This window comes from Peromyscus maniculatus, chromosome 5 (assembly GCF_049852395.1).
Source record: "Peromyscus maniculatus bairdii isolate BWxNUB_F1_BW_parent chromosome 5, HU_Pman_BW_mat_3.1, whole genome shotgun sequence".
In the NCBI taxonomy this organism is placed as follows: domain Eukaryota; kingdom Metazoa; phylum Chordata; class Mammalia; order Rodentia; family Cricetidae; genus Peromyscus; species Peromyscus maniculatus.
The window spans coordinates 103997308-104016877 of record NC_134856.1 but is presented as its reverse complement, the minus strand read 5'-3'; the positions used below and the strand labels follow the sequence as shown (position 1 = coordinate 104016877).

General features: G+C 41.9%; 1 protein-coding gene and 1 pseudogene across 6 annotated transcripts; one reads left to right on the top strand and one right to left on the bottom strand.

Moving 5' to 3' along the window:
• Nucleotides 1–607: 607 nt before the first annotated feature.
• Nucleotides 608–17455, bottom strand: Znf184 (zinc finger protein 184). 6 transcript variants are annotated; one of them, XM_076572983.1, is made up of 6 exons: nucleotides 17328–17455; nucleotides 16657–16861; nucleotides 15387–15454; nucleotides 11825–11951; nucleotides 11225–11320; nucleotides 608–2987 (listed from the first exon to the last, which is right to left on the bottom strand). In XM_076572983.1, exons 2-6 carry the CDS (start codon nucleotides 16661–16663, stop codon nucleotides 1036–1038), a joined length of 2250 nt encoding a protein of 749 aa, XP_076429098.1. In that variant the 5' UTR covers nucleotides 16664–16861; nucleotides 17328–17455; the 3' UTR covers nucleotides 608–1035. The 6 variants fall into 6 exon arrangements, with proteins under 6 accessions (XP_076429098.1, XP_042134621.1, XP_076429097.1 ...); XM_042278687.2 differs by having other exon boundaries at nucleotides 15387–15528; nucleotides 17328–17421; XM_076572982.1 differs by having other exon boundaries at nucleotides 17223–17347.
• LOC107402689 (elongation factor Tu, mitochondrial pseudogene) lies at nucleotides 2960–5738 on the top strand (annotated as a pseudogene).
• Nucleotides 17456–19570: the final 2115 nt, after the last annotated feature.

Genomic DNA, 19570 nt, shown 5'->3' with positions numbered 1-19570 from the left:
AGATTTTCTGAAGCCTTGGTTTCATACCCTGGGTCAATTGACATGAGTCTTAAGGGCAGCCTTGGCACTAAATCTTGTTCTCAGTTGTTAGGACTAAATCATCTCCAATTCATAAGCTGAAAACTTACTCCCCAATATGGTGTTATAACGAATGAGTGTCTGGAAGGTTCAATCATAGAACACTCAAGAACAGGATTTTATAAAAATCTTGTTTCTGTTTTCTGCCATGTAAGCACATAAGGACATAGCAGACCATACCAGACAGTGGACCCTTTCCAGACTCTAACCTTCAGAACTGTGAGAAATAAAATTCTCTTGTTTAAACCATAACTATTTGTTATTGCAGCCCCAACCAAGACACCATGGGCAACCAGGTGTACCACATATTGTAGAAGTAGACCTCTTTAGCTGTAACTCCTAGAACAAATTATTTTAAAGCTAAAAGAGGAAATATTAGTTTTTGAGATGAGAATTCATTGTACTGTCCAGTCTGCTTTAGACTCCGGGGCCCGTGACCCTCCCACTTCAGCCTAAGAAGCTGGAAATACAGGTACATACCAGTGAACCTGCTGGCAAATTTTAATAGTCACAGGCAATTGAGTTTGACTGTATTTTATAATTATTTTTATTTAAGGACCAGTTACCTGAATAACGTAAGTGCATTAGAACAGGAGCAAAACAAATTCTTAGTACCGAAATACAAATTTCTCCTAGCAAAACATGCAAAAACCCACACACATTGTAGATCCAAGACAAAATGTGGATGAATAGTGCAACTATTTAAGAATATATTGTAAATATACAAAACTGAGTATAAAATTCCAAGCTACCTTTCAAATCACCTTTCAATCTTTTGTTTCACCTCATTCACAAAAGAAACTTAAAGTAGCTTGTCACAATGCTAATAACATATTTGGACTAGTTCAGCCCAATGGATTATCTCATCATGAGATAGGAAAAATTTAAAATACCTTAAGGAGTTCCTCACCCCGCTCTGGTTCATCACTAAAAAAACAAAGAATACAGCAGCTATATTTATGACGTTCCTAGAGCAGCTATGGCAGGGTGCAGCCTCTGGTGTTTGGTGAGAGCAGAGCGATACCTGAAGGCCTTTCCACAGTCATCACACCCAAAAAGCTTCTCTCCTGAGTGGATCTTCTGATGCTGAGTAAGGTATGTGTCCTGGCTAAAAGTCTTTGGGCATTCGTTACAGTTGTAACGTTTCTCTCCAGTGTGAGTACTCTGATGTTCACTTAGGTGCATGCTCTGGGAAAGGGATCTGTCACATTCCCTGTACTGACAGGGTTTCTCTCCCGTGTGAATTCGCTGATGCTGAGTCAGATGGGAGTTCTGACTAAAGGACTTTTCACATTTGTTACACTGGTAGGGTTTTTCTTCTGTGTGAGTTTTTTGATGCTGTGCAAGAGATGAACAGTGTCGAAAGGTCTTACCACACTTGGGACATGCATACGGCTTTGCTCCTGTATGAATTCTTTTGTGTTGTGTAAGGTGTATTTTCTGGCTAAAGGCTCTCCCACATTCATTACACTTGTAAGGTCTTTCACCAGTATGGATTTTCTTATGCTGAATAAGTGATGAGCCATAGCTGAAGGTTTTCCCACATTCATGACACTGATAAGGCTTCTCTCCAGTATGAATTCTTTCATGCTTAGCAAGAGATGAACTCCGAATAAAGGCTTTCCCACATTCCTTACATTCATAGGCTTTCTCCTGGGTGTGAGTTTTCTGATGCTGATTAAGGTTTGACAGATAACTGAAAGCCTTTCCACACTCACTGCACTCAAAGGGTTTTTCTCGAGTGTGAATTCTCCGATGCTGAGTAAGGGATGAGCAGTAAATGAAGGCCTTTCCACAATCACCACATTTGTAGGGCTTTTCTCCTGTATGAATTTTCAGATGTTGAGCAAGGGATGACCAGTAACTAAAGGATTTTCCACATTCTGCACAATCATAGGGTTTTTCACCAGTGTGTGTTTTTTGATGTTGAGTCAGGTTTGAGTGCTGACTGAAGGCTTTTCCACATTCATTGCATTCATAAGGCTTTTCTCCCGTATGAATCATATGGTGACGGATAAATGTTGAAGGCCCATTGAAGGCCTTCCCACACTCATTACACTTATAGGTTTTCTCTCCAGTATGAATTTTTTGATGTTGAGTAAGGTGTGTACTCCTGGTGAAGGTTTTTTCACATTCTTCACATTTGAAAGGTTTTTCTCCTGTATGAATTTTCTGGTGTTCCATAAAGTGACCTCTCTGGCTAAAGGATTTTCCACACTCATTACAAGTATATGGTTTCTCACCAGTGTGAATTCTCTGATGCTGAACAAGATGGGTCCTCTGACTAAAGGCTTTCCCACATTCATCACATTTGTAGGGCTTTTCTCCAGTATGAATTCTTTGATGTTGAGTGAGAGATGGACCCTCAATGAAACCCTTTCCACACTGGTCACATTTGTATGGTTTATCTCCTGTATGAATTCTCTGATGATTTATAAGGTTTTCACTTCGACTGAAAGCTTTGTTACATTCATTACATTTATAGGGTTTTTCTCCAGTATGTGTTCTTTGATGACGAATGAGAGCGGAACAATAAGTAAAAGCTTTTCCACATTCATTGCACTTACACAGCTTCTCTTTTTTGACGGGGTGTGAATTCTGCTTGGTTCTTGTTTTGATTGAAGTTTGTTCTAGAACTACTTCTGTTTGTGTTACAAGGCTTGAACTCACACCGAGACTGTTCTCACAAGTGAGTGCTGTTTTCTCAGTTACTTTTATTTTCCTTGGCAGAGTTTGTTGGTTTGCCCGAAGGTTCTCTAAACTCCCATCAGATTTCCGTGTTTCTAAGACATTGGAGCTGTAAGAATCATCCCTTTTGCAGTTGTTTACTACTGCTTCCGAAGACAGATGTTCTTCAGAGATGTCAAGTTCTAGGAGTGAAACACTTTTCTCAGGTCTTATCTTCCAGTCTGAAAGAAAATAAAATGCCAGTATTTTCTGGACAGAGCAAAAGGAAACTGCCCTTGTTGGAGATTATCTAATCCTTTCAGGGTTCTCAAATATTCATGCATGACAAACCCCATGTGAATGTGAGTAGCACTGGCCACATGGAATCCCAGGGAAGACTACCCTGACCACAATCATGACAAACATTCTAGCTGAAGGAGGCAGAGCTAAGTTGAAGAAGATGAGGACACAGACGATGTCTCAGAGGAGTTTCAGGTGTCACTATCAGTGCAGCCCATGTGAAGGACAGCACTCCTGCCTGCTACTATGCCCACAGAGACTTCCCCAAGCATGGAGACCACTTAAAGCATATGACTCTGGTGGTGACAGCAGATGATGGTCCCATACCCCAGCTGCAAGAGCACAACAGCTGAACAGATTGGGGCCAAGCATGCTGTGGTGTATATGAACAAGGCAGACACTATGCAGAACTCAGAGATGGTGGGAGATAACACAGCTGGAGATCCAGAAGCTGTTGACCTAGTTTGGCTGTGAAGGAGCAGGGACTCCAGTCATTACAGGCTCTGTGCTCTCTGTGCCCTTGCGGAATGTGATTCTGAGCTAGTTGTGAAGTCAGTGTAAAAGTTGCTGGATGCTGTGGATGCTTACATCCTGGTGCTTACCTGGGACCTGGAGAAACACTTTCTGCTACCCATAGAATCAGTCTACTCTATTCCTGGCTGGGATACAGTGGTGACAGGTACATTAGAGCATGGTATTTTGAAGAAGGGAGATGTGTGTGAGTTGTTGGGATAAAACAAGGACATTCGCACTGTGATGATGGGTATTGAGACATTCCACAAGAGCTTGGAGAGGACTGAGGCAGGGGACAACATGGGTGCTCTGGTCTAAGGTAGAGGCAGGAGGATCTGAGCATGGTTTGGTCATAGTTCAGCCAGGCTCTTCTACCCAAAGCCACCAAAGGGTGGAGGTCCACGTTTACATCCTCAGTAAGGGTGAGGGTAGCCACCACAAACCCTTTGTGTCTCATTTTATGCCTGTCATGTTCTCCCTGACTTGGGGCATGGCCTATCATGTTATCTTGCCTCCAGAGAAGGAACCTGCCATGCCTGGAAAGGACCTGAAGCTCAGCCTATGCTTGTGGCAGCCCACGTTCTTAGAGAAAGGCTAGCACTTCACCTTGCAGGATCACAACTAGGCTACTGGCACCGTCCCCATCACTGAAACACCTGCCATGACAAAGGAGAACAGAATCTCAAATGGAATGAGCTGAATTTCTGCTCAGGTTCTTGAGCTTAGGGCTGCCCTGGTCAGTGTTCCTTCCTGTGGACACAAGCTTCGTCCAAGAATGAGTACAATGAACGCGTCTGCTCACAAGAAGTGGACTGCCAGGTAATGTAGGCAAATAAACCATTCCATGAACTTAGGGGGAAAAAGGTAACCAGAGACCACTAAGGGTACAAAGAAAAGGACTGACTCTGAAAGACGCAGTATGAATTGAAATTTCTCGTTAATGAGCAACAAAGCAAAATTTTAAGAATGCTGATGTAAACTCCAAGCAAACAGGAGAGACTTAACTAAGATTTATGACTATTAGCCTGGAAATCAGAAGTAAGAATTCCATCTTTGCTAAAAATTAAGATTGTAAATAGGAGAGGAAATAATTTATGGTAGGAAAGATAACAAATTCAAGTCTACCATTTCAGAATTTGGCAAAAAGAAATGGAGGATTATATGGGTATAGGAGTGGAAGATGCCAGAAGCAGCATTAGGTAGGATGTTTATGTGTAAGATACAAAATTTCAGCTTAAGAGGAAAGAAAACACTTGAAGCCACAGGAATATATATGAGAACAGGACCGGTGAGGAAGACCCTCAAGGGTGATAAACTAAAACATCCTCCAGTTCCACTGGAAACAGGACGACGGTAAGAAGAGACAGTGTATTGTAAGTCCAGCACAACCACCACAAGCATGAACAGAAAGGCAGACCTCATGCTGCCCACGATCTCCTGCCCATCTCCACAGATAATGGACAGTGGGCAGCAGTGTAGGCAGCTTCCCAGTGGCAGAACTTCAGCTATCAGTCACTGCAGCACAGCTTTAGCAATGTGGTTCAGATCTATGTGTTCACCACGAGGAATGAGGCCCAGGGAAATAGGTTTGTATAGCAAAGAATCACAAAGAATATCTTCTGGGGCTGCTGGAATGGCTTCGTCAGTGAAGGTGCCTGTGGCTGCTGGGCCTGACAATGAGTGCAATCCCCATGACCCACACAGAATGAGAGAACTGACTACTACAAGTTGTCCTCTGACCTCCACACAAACACATGCACTCCTGGCCAACACACAAATAAAACAAATGCAATAAAAAATATCTTCTGGATGTACTGTAGGGTGAAGCATAGAGTCTTGTGCTGTTAAGAAAAAGAACACAGAGTCTTGTGCTGTTAAGAAAGAGAAAAGTGCTTGATAACCAATCACAAGTATAAAACATATGAAGGCAGTGACATCGACCACAACCAATGTCCACACAATGTCACATACTCTATTCAATGATCAAGAGAATTATCTAGGAAAAGAATGAAGGATTAGAGAAAGTTCTAGAAGAGCATCTGACTACTACCACACCTCTCACAAAAGCAATCTATACTTTTCTACATACAAAAATCTATGGGCACTGACCAACATATTCCTATACCCAGTATGTGGAGAAGTAATTAAGGACGTTGATAACCAAGCTGCAAAAAAAACAAGCAGACCAGTGAGATAAAACACACATCAGGATTACAGGTCTCCAAGACATCCTCAAGAAGGAGGCAACTGGGGGCTGGAGAAGCAGCTCAGCTAAGACCACATACTGTTCTCGCAGTGGACCTGGGTTTGGTTCCAACACCCACAGAGTGGCTCACAATTGCCTTAAACTCCTGTTCCAGGGGATCTAACACCCTCTTCTGACCTCTGTGGGCATCAGGCCTGCATGTGGTAAAGAAACATACATGTAGGCAAAACAGTCTCTCACACACACACACACACACACACACACACACACACACACACACACACCCCACACACACAAATGAATAAATAGTATTTCTAAAAACTAAAGTAGAAAGTATTATTAATAGGTAATACCAAGCAGAGTAATAAATTTCAGAGATGAAGATCAAGGTTGAGACAATAATACATTCAGACAAAGATAAAAAGGAAAATTAATGAGCATAGACAAATCTGCCAAGAACTCTGGGATAAGTTCCATAAACAAAATCTAAGAATCTGGAAAAAAAAAACTGAGATAAATTCTAAAGGCACAATTTAATGAAATTATAGCCTAAAATTATCCAAACCTATAAGGGGGAGAAAAAAGGACATCCATACACAGCAAGCATATAGAACTAGATAGACATGAACAACATGAGACAGTCAAGATGTCAAAATTACAAAATAAATAAAGATTAAAACTGTATTATGTGGGGAAAATACCAACCCACATACATCAGAGAAATATCAGAATAACATCAGATCTCTCATTGACAGCCCAAAAAGCCAGAAAAGTAAGTTTATATTTCAAACCCTGAAGGTAAATTAACCACTAAGATTGTTACCCTGGGGCTGGAGAGGTGAGTCAGTGGTTAAAAATACTTGTTGCTCTTGCAAAGGACCCAGGTTCAGTTCTTAACAGCCACATGGTGGCTCACAACCATCAGTAACTCCAGTTCCAAGGTTTTGACACTCTCTTCTGAGCTTCAGGCCTTGGGGGAACCAGACACACAAATGATGCACATACATACATGCTGGCAAAACAATCATACACATAAAAAAAAGAGATTGTTGAGGTTGGAGATAGCTCAATGGTTACAAATACTGGCTGTTCTTCCAGAGTGCTGAGTTTGAGTCCCAGAACCCACCGACATGGAGGCTCACAACTGTCTTAAACTCCAGTTCCAAAGATTCAATGCTTTCATCTGAATTCCAGGGGCAGTGCATGAATGTGGTGACAGATATACGTGTATACATGGAGGCAAACAACCATACACACAAAATAAAATTAAAAATAAAAAAATTGTTATCCTCAGAAAAGTTATCTTTTCAAACATTTCAAGACAAGCATGTGGTAGTTTGAATGTAATTGGCCCCCATCAGCTCATAGGGGGTGGGCACTATTAGCAGGTGTGACTTTGTTGGAGGAAATGTGTCACTGTGGAGGTGGGCTTTGAGGTCTCCTATGCTCAAACTATGCCTAGTTCAGTTTACTTCCTGTTGCCTGAAGATCAAGACTAGGACTCTCAGCTCTTTCACCAGCACCATGTCTGCCTGCACACCACCATGTTCTGCCAGGATAATAATGGACTAGACCTCTGAAACCGTAAACCTCCCCAATTAAATGTTTTCCTTTATAAGAGCTGCCATGGTCATGGTGTCTCTTCACAGCAATGGAACCCTGACTAAGACAAAGTGCAACCTAAGGCACTTATGACACTGCAGAGCACACTTCAAGGGATACAATATGCAAGAAAAGGGGAAACAGCCCAAGAAGAGTACATGAGAGAATACATTTTTTTCATGACAAGAATAGACGCATAAATGGGAGCCAGGAACAAATCTAGCATGTCACACAGTAAACCAGAAAACTCCTACCACTGGTAAGGAACAAAGAAAAGAACTATGACAATAATCTAGTCAACCCAAACAACCAACAAAACCATAGGACACTGCAAACTCTTCAATAATAACTTCAGATGCAAATGGCCTCAACTCACCAATATAAAAACACAATTGACTGGATTACAAAACAAGATTCAACTATTTGTTGTCTATTAGAAACACACTTTCCCTTCAAAGGCACTCATAAACAGATTCCAAAGAATGGAAATCAACCTACCAGACAAATGCAAACTTTTAACTTGCTCTGTAGATCAGGTTGGCCTTAAACTCAGAGATCCACCTGCCTCTGCCCCAGTGCTGGGATTAAAGGCGTGCGCCACCACCACCACCACCATCACTGGCTAAGCAAATGCAAACTTACATTAAGCTAGCATAACTATTCTGATATTGGACAAAGTAGATCCCAAACTGAAACAAGTCAGAACAGATAAAGAAGGCCACTGCATATTAACAAAGGGGACAATTTATTAAGGAGATATAACAAATGTTTGGGTTCCCAATTTAATGTAACAAATACTGAAAGGCCAGAAAGGTCTTCATATAGAAATACTGAAACACTTCAATAATCCATACTCACCTTTAGATGTCTTCCAAATTAAAAATCACCAAAGAAACTTCAGAGCTAAATTATACCATGTATCAGTTGGAATTAGATATCTGCACAACATTCTACCCATCAGATACAGAACGCACATTCTTCTCAGCAGCCCTTGAAATCATCTTAGAGACCACAAGCAAGCCTTAATAAATACAAAAGGATCAAAATTAATTCATTGTATCTCATCAGGTCATAATGGAATAAAATTGGAAACCATCAACAAAAGAAGCCACAGAAACAATACAAATTCTTGGAGACTAAACAAGATACTTGTGAATGAACAGTGGGGTCATTGAAGAAATCAGGGAGGAAATAAAGAACTTCCTAGACTCAAAAGAAAATGATAGCACAATTTACCAGAACCTCTTGGATAGAGCTAAGGTAATTGTTAAGTTTATAGCTGTATGGGCATACATTAACCACTGCACCCTAAAAAAAACAAACAAACAAACAAACAAACAAACAAACAAAAAAACAGAGGTGTGGGTATCACATGTGCATACTCACATGCTGACATTCACTACACATAATTAAAAAAGAAAAAAAATAAGACAAACAGCAAACAAGCTAATGATATATCTCAGTGTTAAACACACCGAGACATTAATTTTAAAAATTATGTGTGTGAACATATGTACATGGATGCCTATGCCCAAAGAGAACAGAGATATCAAATTCCTTGGATCTGGAGTCAAGGTGGTTGTGAGCTTCCCTACGAAGCTATTAGGAACTGAACTTGGGTAGACTGGAGGAGCGTCAAGCTCTCTTAACCCCTAAGCCATCTCTCCTGCTCCCAACTTCAAGGTTCTAGAAAAAATAATAAGATTAAATTAAAAAAGAAACAAAGAAACAAAAAAACAACAAGCTGTGGCAGTTTTTTGTCAACTTGATATAAGCTAGAATAATCCGGGAAGTGAAACTTCATCTGAGGAACTGCCTGAATCAGACTGGCCTGTAGGCAGGTCTGTGGGGGCATTTTCTTGGTTAACATTAAGTGGGAGGGCCCAGCCCACTGTGGATGGTGCCACCTTTGGGCAGAGGATGGTCCTAGGTTGTAGTAACAAGCAAGCAGAGTGAGCTATAGCTATGGAGAGCAAGACAGGAAGCAGTGTTCCTCTATAGTCTCTGCTTCAGTTTCTGTCTCCAGGTTCCTATACTGTTTTGAGTCCTGGCCTTGGCTTCTCAATAATGGACTGTGACCAGGAAGTTTAAGCCAAAAAAACTTTTTCCGTCCCAAGTTGTTTTTGGTCATCATGTTTATCACAGGAATAGGGAGCAAACTGGACCTAAGCCAAACCCAAAAGCACATGACTAGAAATAATGAATAGGGCTGAAAATAATGAAACAGGGACTTAAAAGGACAATGCATAAAGTCAAATAGTTAGTTCCTTGAAGCAATAAATAGATTGACAATCTTAGGCCAAACCAACAAAAGGAACAGAAGATGCACCTTTGCAAAATTAGAGATTCAAAAGGAACTGCTTACAAAAGACACCAATGAAATCCAGAGGATAATTAGGGAATACATTGAAAATATATTCAAAAGAGCTAGAAAATCTTGGCAAAAGGATAGATTCCTAAATACATGTGAGTTAGCAAGATTAAACCAAGATGTAAGCAATGTTTGCAGACCCATAACAGTAACAATATTGAAACAGTAATTAAAAGTCTCCCCACAAAGAGAAGTCCAGGGCCAAATGAGTTTATTGCTGAATTCTTCCAAACTTTGAAAGAAAAGCTAATACCTATACTTCTTAAACTGTTTCACAAAAAAAAAAAAAGGAGGGAAATACCACCAAACTCATTTTACAAAGCTAGTATTATTCTGATATCACAACCAGATAAAGACAAAACAACAACAAAGTGTAGACTAATACAGGAACAAAAACTTGCACCAAAATACCTGGTAGCCAAATTCAAGAACACATTAAGATCATATATAACAACCACAGTTTTTTACCCTAGGGATGCAAGGCTGATTCAATACATACATATCTGTGAATAAAATACGACGTAAATAGACTAAGAACAAAAATCACATGGTCACTTCAATAAATGCAGAAAAGGCATTCGACAAAGCTCAACATCTCCTTATCATGAGAGTCCTGAAAAAACTTAAGATACAAAGAACATAATGGTGCTGCAAATGTCAATTTCATTTTTTTTTTTCCTTTTTCTTTTTAATTTTTCTAGACAGGGTTTCTCTGTGTAAAAGCTTTGGCTGTCCTAGAACTTGCTTTAGACCAGGCTAGCCTCGAACTCACCGAGATCTGCCTACCTCTGCCTCCTGAGTGCTGGGATTAAAGGCTACCACTACTTCCTGGCTATGATTTCATTTTTCTCTATGGCTGAATAAGATTCCATTGTGTAGATGTATCACATTTTCTTCATCTATTCCTGGGTCCATGGACATCTAGGCTATTGTGAAGAGTACAGCAATAAACAGAGAGACTCGGTTACTCCAGAGTCAGGACCTTGAGAAATTCCTTGTGCGGTTTGGAGACTGATGACTTAGAAGATTATTATTCATAATTATTCAGAATCTCAAGGACAGAATGATAAAGTGACAGAATATGAAACTATACTTTAGAGTAAGAAGGGAGTATGTGCTTTTAAAAAAAAAAAAAAAAGGCTGCAGGTGTGGAACTCACTTTTAGTTTGGTTGGGGACAAAGAGGAGACTGGATGATGGCCAGTGCTGAGTGAAAGCATCTGGGGATATCATGTGTTTCCATTTGAAACTGAAAACAGAAAGTGAGGGGGCCGATCCTGGATCAAAAGAAAGTGTGAAGAGGGAGTGCAGAGCTCTGTTTGAGAGTCTGCTTCACAACACTCAGGAAGGACGATGCCTCCTCTAAAGAGAAGGTGAAACAGAATCTCATCTCCCCACAGGTGATGCTCTGGGTGTGCATCTACACAGTCACTTCTCTCCGGGCTGGCACCTGCAGAGAGCCGTCCTCTGTTGTCACACACTACTTACCTTCCACGGAAGCAATAGGAATGCACGACTCCTCAGTCCATGGCTCTGTCCCTTGTTCTAGCTGGGAAATCACATCAGGTTTGGAAACCTGGAGTCCTGCTCAGAGGGAAAAAAAGGAATCTGTCTGCAATAAGGAAAAAGCACTGGATCAGAATGTAATCTCACCACTCTGTTTCTAAGATATTCCACATGGGAAAAATCTGGTGGGATGAATAGCATGTCAACTGTCATAAACAATGGGGCAACTGAGAGGCTGATCTCAAGAGAGAAAGATTAGTCTGCTGTTCCACTTAATAATGAGGAGAAACTCCCAAAATTTAAAATTGTTGGTTTCTAAACTTAGATGTCAATCACATCTAAGCACAAGAGATAATGGGCTTCCCACATCTCACCTAAATTTGGGGTCACCTTCACCTACAGAGACCAGGTATGTACCCTCCTCCCCACACTCCATCAAAACTTCGAGCTACCCTTACCTACAGAGATGAGGTGTGCATTTGCCTCCCACACCATATAAATTTGGGGTCACCCTTACCTACAGAGACCAGGTATACACCCTCACCCAACATCCTCATCTTAACTTGGGGGCATCACCCTCACCTATAGAGACCAGGTGTGTATAATTTTCCAACGTCACATCTCTGAACAAATCTCTCTGTGTAGGATCCAGGTGTTTCCATTCTTCCTGGGTGAAGTTCACGACCACATCCTTAAAGGTCACTGATTCCTAAAACATCAAGTATTCTATTGCTTAGCCTTAGGAAATTTGTAAAATTAATATATCCATAGAAGCAAGACAGGTGATAAATTAGTGATACTAGCATGTCACTAGGATGTCCATTTTTGGAAAAATTTAAAATAGTTTGCTGTGTGATATTTGCACACTGTGTGAAAATTAATTGCTGTGATTGGAGTAATACGAAGCTGAATGGCAGATAGCTAGGCAGGAGGCATAGGCAGGACTTCCAGGCAGAATCGCTCACCAGATACGGAGGAAGCAGCATGGGCAGGATGGAGAGATGAGGCGATGAGCCACATGACAGAACAATAGATGAACACAAATGGGTTAATTTAAGTTATAAGAGCTATGGGACAAGCCGAAGCTAAGGCTAAGTCTTCATAATTAATAAGTCTCCATATCATTATTTGTGAGCTGGAGGCCCAAAGAAAAATCCATTTACATAGTACGTTACCCATAAGATTGTTATTAAGAATAAAAGAAATGTTCTATGTGGAGGGTGGTAATGTAGCTCACTGGCAGAGCATGGGCAAGGCCTTAAGTTCAATCCTCAGCACCAAAAACCAAAAGCAAACCTTTTTTCCCTGTGAAGTGCTTAATTCAGGCATCCAAATAAGTGCTCAGGCATTACTGGCCAATACTGTCCTTGTTCTTCCTCACCTCTGAGTTCTAAGACAGCAAATACTAATAACTGCTATCATCAATAACATTTTTACTATCCATGGTGTGCAGGAATATCCAACAACTTTATGACAACGTGGGACGAATGAGGAGACTTGTCCTATTATACTTTGTTGTTGTTGGGGGTTGTTGAGACAGGGTTTCTCTGTGTGACAACCTTGGCTGTCCTGGAACTTGTTTTGTAGGCCAGACTGGCCTCAAGCTCAGAGACCAGCCTGCCTCTGCCTCCACACTGCTGGGACTAAATGCATGTGCCACCACATCCAGCTACCCTGTTACATTGCAAAGGACACCAAAGTATAAAGCAACTGAAACAGTGTCATGTTATAGAATAAAGTCCAGTAAGAAAACAACAGCTCAAAATAGGCCTATGTGTTTAGGAGCTGCATAGGATTAAACATTGTTCAAATTAATTAAGATACAATCGATTAATCACTACATCATACCATTACAATTAACTTGGCAAAAAAAAATTTTTTTAAGTGAGATCTTTACATCTTTAAAATATACTCAAATATTCCTGTTGGCTTAAAGACTATATTGTGGAGTCGCTGGTTTGAGAGATGGCCCTGCTATATAATCCTAGCAGGCTTCTGTCTCCCAAGTGCTGGGAGATTAAAGGCCTGTGCCACTAATCCCAGCTTCATTTTGGATTTTTTGCTTCTATGGTTTTGAGCAAACTAAGCTTCTATAATTAATTATAGTAACAATAGGAAACTAACATATGTATTGAACACTTCATCCAATATGAGCAACTTTACCTTCCTTTACAGTACTCTCTGATCATTCATAAGATGGCTCATATTCTAAGCAAAAGAAAAGTCAAACAAATCACTAAATTTAAAAGGATTCAAGTCACACAAAGTATGTCTTCTGACTATGGATATGTTCACTAACTACTTAGAACATGATGATGGTTTTATGAACTTCCATGTATGTTAGAACTTATCCAGCTACAGTTGGCCTCTGCATCTGCAGATTCAACCAACTGTAGATTAAATATATTCAAAGAACACGCACAGATATTGTTCTTGTCACCACTCCCTAAATACAGTAAAACTACTGCATATGCTACATTTGCACAGTATTTACAGTTTATTACATAAGTATCTAGGATGACTAATGTACACAGGAGGATGTGGACAGGTTATATGCAAATATTATGCCGTCTGAGTGAGGGACTTGAGGGTCTACATGTTTTGGGATCTGTTAGGGGTCCTAGAACCAATTCCTCTAGAATACAGAAGAATGACAATATACTTTAAATGCATACAGTTTATTGTCACAATATTCCTCAATAAAAAAAGTGATGCTAAAAGTCCTTAAGTTGAAATTGGGCAGAACTAGGTAGGATGTGTGGCCTGAGTGAGCATAGGAAACCTGACAAAAGAAGACTCTGAGGTTCATTAAGGCCTGTGGAAAAATTCTTTCTCTTTCATTCATTTTTTTTTTTTTTTTTTTTTTTGGTTTTTTTCAAGACAGGGTTTCTCTGTAACTTTGTGCCTGTCCTGGATCTCGCAGTGTAGACCAGGCTGGCCTCAAACTCACGAAGATCCGCTTGGCTCTGCCTCCAGAGTGTTGGGATTAAAGGCTCATTCATTCTTTCTTTTGTCTAAGTTCTCAAGAAGATACATTTTCCCAACAACTTTATCAGGTCATTTTTTCCTACATTAAAATTTAATATGGCTCAAAGATGACCTTAAGAATAAAGCCTCACATGTCTCATTAGATATTCAAGATCTTTCATATTCTGACTGAATTCAATTTTCCAAAATAAGCCAGCTCCTCCAAATCTTTCTGAATCTGTGGCTGTTAGCAGTGCTTACCTGCACACCTCTGTTCATAACCCTCTCCATACCTGTACTCAGTTTCTCACTCCAATATTCAAGTGTCACTTGTCCTTCAGAGAGTACAATTCCACATCGTCCATGTAACTCTCTGTCCCTTGCAAACCACACATTCCCTCAGATCTACAACACTCATTTCACCTTCCATAAGTCTGCATGTTTTGATTTTTATTGGCCATTTCACTCTATTCAAGTGAATTAAATGTTGTGCTACATTTCCCCCCAGCCCAGTAGTGTTACAAGATACTAGGTAAGAGGTAAATGGTGCATGCATCCTTGAAACTGGAGAGGCAGAGCAGGATCCAGGTGAGATCACAGGCCAGATGAGAGCCCAGAAAGACTTGCCAATGATGATTTGGGGGTAACCAGACCTCACAATAAAAGACACATTATTCTGAGAAGTGACATGGTATTGTTGTTTTTTGGCTCTTTTGGGGGGCCCTCCACCCAGTTCCCAAATGAATCATACATGGAGGCTTATTCTTAATTATGAATGCCTGACCTTAGCTTGGCTTTTTTCTTGCCAGCTTTTCTTAACTTAAATTATCTCATCTTCCCTTTGCCTCTGGGCTTTTCCCATTCTCTTACTTCTGTAAATCTTACTCTTACTCCTTGGCTTGCTATGTAGCTGGCCCCTGAGTCCTCCTCCTTCTCTAGCTACTGCTTCTCTTTTCCCAGATTTCTCCTTCTACTTTTCCTCTTTGCCTGCCAGCCCCGCCTATTTCTCTCTCCTGACTCACTATTTGCCGTTCAGCTCTATATTAGACCATCAGGTGTTCTAGACAGGCAAAGTAACACAGCTTCACAGAGTTAAACAAATGCAACATAAACAAAAGTAACACACCTTAAAATAATATTCTACAACAACAAGGCACTTAAGAAAATCTCAACTTACCCGAAAACTAGTTGATGGGAGTAGAGGATGTCCCTCATGGAGACTGGCGGAGTTGGCAAAGGACAGGCCTAAGGAGGAAGAGGCCATGGTGAATCTGACTAGTCCGTTGCTCCCAGCAATCCAGAAAAACTCAGTTTTCTTCCTGGAAATAACAACCATGTCTCTCCTTCCTTTATGTCTGAATCCCTCAGCCCCCCAAAAAGATACAGTACAGCTGAGGCCTCTGTACTGTACTGTCCCGAGTAGGCTCAGGAGGAAAAACACAACAAAACACTGCTTTAAGATTGAGCTTTGTCTCTTGACACTTAACTACTCACACGGTTCACACAGCTAAATCTGAGGTTCTCATTAAGTGAGGCAAGGCATCCCTGCTGTCTTTTCTCTGCTGCACATAAAATGCCAGTCAACAGCAGGGGATGAAGGTGCATGCCTCTAATCCCAGCACCAAGGACGCAAAAACTTGTGGAACCCTGGGAGTTTAGTGGTACACACCACGTGCACACCCGTGCAACCACGCACACCGAATGAACGCAAAGACATGCAGGTAAGCATCCCTACACATAAAACAAAATCAATCTAAAAACATTTTAACAAAATATTTTGAGGGAAAAAATAGTAACATATTATACCCTCAGGTGTTTTTAAAATAACATTTAAAGAACTATATTTATTTTTAGGCACTACAATGTAAGAAACGTGCTAACTAGGAAAAAGACTTCTCAGAAGTCTAGAGTTCTTACGTGGACCTATCGAAAGAAATGGGGCCAGGTTACTCGAACGAGAACTTGGGAGTTCTAACAGCTGAATTCACAGGTCAGAGTAGCATTGTGAAAGAACGGACAGTCTCTAGTGCTTTTAAGATCACAAGAACAGGCACTTTTGGTAAAAAGGAACTAAAAAACAACTATGTTGTTTGCACCCAAAATGGCGAGTTTAAGGCCACACTCGCACCGGCACAAGCTTGAAAAATTGCTATCCGCAAGATATTTCAAAACTTATCTTTGCACTGAAGAGATAGAACACTGCTTTTTTTTTTTTCTGACTACAACAATTTATTATTCTAAAATGAAATAAAGAAAAATATCAAGAGGATCAGATGTGCTGAACTGTTGTTCCTTTTCAAATTCTCACGTCCAGGAGACAGAATTAATTCTCCCCGTCTCTTTGGATGATGTGATTAGGTTTCTTTTACCCTCAGCCACATTGCTTCCTCCTCCCACCTCTCGGTTCGGCCCCCACCAGCCGGCTCTGCCCTGGTAGTCCCCATTACCTGCCATCCCAGGAGCTCTACTGTGTTCCGCTAGAACTCGGACACGTGGATAGCCAGGCAGCTGCAGTCTGGGGCTTGAACGTCCCGCTCCCCTTCCCGGGTGGGTGCCTGATGCCCTCCGAGGTTGGCTTACGGGGCCCAGGATGCAGTCTGCAGCACACGTCTTCCAGGGCACCTCAGACTCATGCCGAGTGGCCAGGAGCTCCTGCAGAGAGGATTGGATTACTACCCCGAAACACACAGCGGCAAGGGAGGGCGCCGCTCGGCCAGGCAGAGCTCTACAGTCCGACCAGGCGCTCTCCGCCGGGTCCGCGACCTGCTACTTCCCCGGCCCGCGGCCACACACACCTGTTGCGGGGCACACCAGAGGGCGGGCTGCCCCGCGGCTCAGCTGGCCCGGCCCAGAACAAAGGAACAAAGCCTTGGGGAGCGGGCGGCCCCGCCATCACCGAGGGGAGGCGCGCCCCCTTCCCCAGCTCCCCGGCTTCCTCCCCCGCAGGCCGCCTTGTGCCGGCCTGCAAGGTGACGTCACGCTCCCAGGGGCCTGGCGGTTGCCATGGTGATACCTGGACTCCCGGCTAGTGACGCACTCGTTAGGATCCTGGATCGCGTGGGATGGTCAACCAACCTAAGGGTAGGCGCCTACGCCGGGGAACTGGCCAGATACCCACCTCTTTCCACGCCCACAGTCGGCGTAGCGGTCACTTCCGGTCGGGCACACGCTCCCCTTTCTTTCCTCCTCCTCCCTCCAGCACACGCGCGCGCCACATACCGGGGAGCACGAAGGACTACATTTCCCAGAATGCAACACGCGGCGTCTCTGAATTCCTTTTCCCAGGCTTCCACAAATGTTTCAGTCCCGCTTGATGGGTCGGGAGGTTGCGCCTGTCTACTATTTGTGTCTGATTGCTTGGATTGTGAGCAGAGGTAGTCATATACTCGTCTTTGGAACAAAGACAGATACACACACCTGCAGAGTTTTGGTTCGGAGATCTTGGGGCAAGGGTATCATGCTCCTCAGGCTGGCCTCGAACTTGCTATATAGATGTAGCTGGCCTTGAATTCCTGATCCACTTTTTCCACCTCCCAAGGGTCAGGACCTCCCACACTGAGAATTTCAAAACACAAGCGTACACTTCACCATTCAGCCCTGCTTTTATTACCTGACCTGCATTATTCTTTATATGATTTTTGTCATTTTGAAAATATCTGTCATTACCCATTGAATTGTTTTTATGTCTTCGAAAAACGTCCCACATTTTTTTTTTAAATGCTAAGGAAAACGTAAGGAGGTGGTGGTACAGTATTTTAATGCTCTCTGTCTTCTCTCAGAGATCAGGCCTCAATTTCTGTTTCCCAAGACTGAACAAGCAGTTTCTGAAAGAGCCACAAAAGACAATCAATCTCTTACACCCCCAACAACAAGGACAAGGAGGCCTGATACTACACGTGCCAGGCCAGGCCAGGCCTGTACCACAGTCAGCAAATAACCAAATAAGGACAAACCCTAGGATTAGTTCAGACTTGCCCCCAAATGGAAAACTGTAGCCCTGACCAGCCCTAACTAGCCCTGGCCAATCAGAACATACTAATATGATTGCCACTTGCTTAAGCCAATCATATCTAAAATGACCCAACTGCCCTAGGAACTCCCCTTAACTGTGCTTAAAAGGAGGTTATGCGCTTCTCTGGAGGTCGTTGCCATTTCGCCTTTTTGTAGGATGGTCCGCCCCAGTGTGCTGTAATAAAGAACGTTCTTGCTGATTGCACATGTGGTTGGTGGTCTTTTGTAGAACTTCTCCAGAACCCTAACACTGGACATGCTTACTAGAAACTTCTGAACCATCTCTCCAGCCCCCAAAAGGCATATTTTAAAATGTGGCAACTATTGGAGGCATATTTGAGAAAATTAAAACTGCTGGTGAGGAACAGTGGAAGATACTCTTTAGAAGTGTCTCTATGATTTCAAAGAAAAATGAAATTGAATAAAAGAAAGGAATAGACACGAAGGACAAAAAACAGAAAGTCAACGTGTTCATAATAGTCAGGAATCAGGGATCAGATTAAAACCAGCTGTCAACACTTCCTGTGTGCCAAGCAAGGTCCCAAGTGCCTTGCATCTGGTAAGTTAATTCTTGAAGCAATTAAGTGGATATACTTTTCTCTAATTGTTCCTACTTCACATCAATGGAAATTAAGTAACAAATAGATTAACTTGCTTGAGGTCACATGGACAACAAAAAGGACTGCTGGATCATGAATAGTTGGTGGGCAAGTGAAGAAATTAGAAGGAGTTTGCCTAAGTCCTTTTCAGGAATAAATGTTTTTATTCCTGAGGCTTTAAATATGGGAGACAACTTGGGTAACATGAAATTCGTAGGTCAGGAATTTTCACTAAAAACTTTATGTTTCCATTGTTTTTCTAGTGTAATGTAAGAAAGATATAAAACCCCTGGCTGCTCATAGTCTCTAAGTTTTTGGTTGTTGGACTTTTCCTCTCTTGTCACCTTAAACTTTTCTCAACAGCAACAATCTAGTTGTCTACGAAGTGTTTTAATATGAAGGTCACGTTTTGTTCTGCCCGCACTACGGTGGAACCTAGTACGTCGAGCATGCCAGGGAGGCGCTCTACCGAGGAGCCACCCACATAGCCCGTGTTCTTAAACTCAGGATACACTTCCTCTCCACAAGGGAGACTACAGTCACGGGTGAAGAGTGCTTCAGACCAGACTTCTAACTTTAGCTTCCTTGTTTGCTGGCTAGGAACACCACACAGATTTTAGTCCTGGAAATGGGGTTCTGCTGAAATAAAAACCTGGAAATATAAAAGTGACTTTGGAATTTGATGATGAGTAGGAGGTAGAAGGATTCTTGAGTTGTATAATTTAAACTAAATTGTTTTGAAAAGGTGGAT

Excerpts from the sequence above, each read along its gene's own strand:
- Znf184 (XM_042278687.2), bottom strand. The coding sequence starts at position 15,473 with ATGGCCTCTTCCTCCTTAGGCCTGTCCTTTGCCAACTCCGCCAGTCTC. Across the intron at positions 11,952-15,386 it reads TCCCATCAACTAGTTTTCGG|GAATCAGTGACCTTTAAGGA; the intron begins GTAAGTTGAGAT and ends TTGATGTTTTAG. Across the intron at positions 11,321-11,824 it reads TACACACCTGGTCTCTATAG|GACTCCAGGTTTCCAAACCT; the intron begins GTGAGGGTGATG and ends CCCTCTGAGCAG.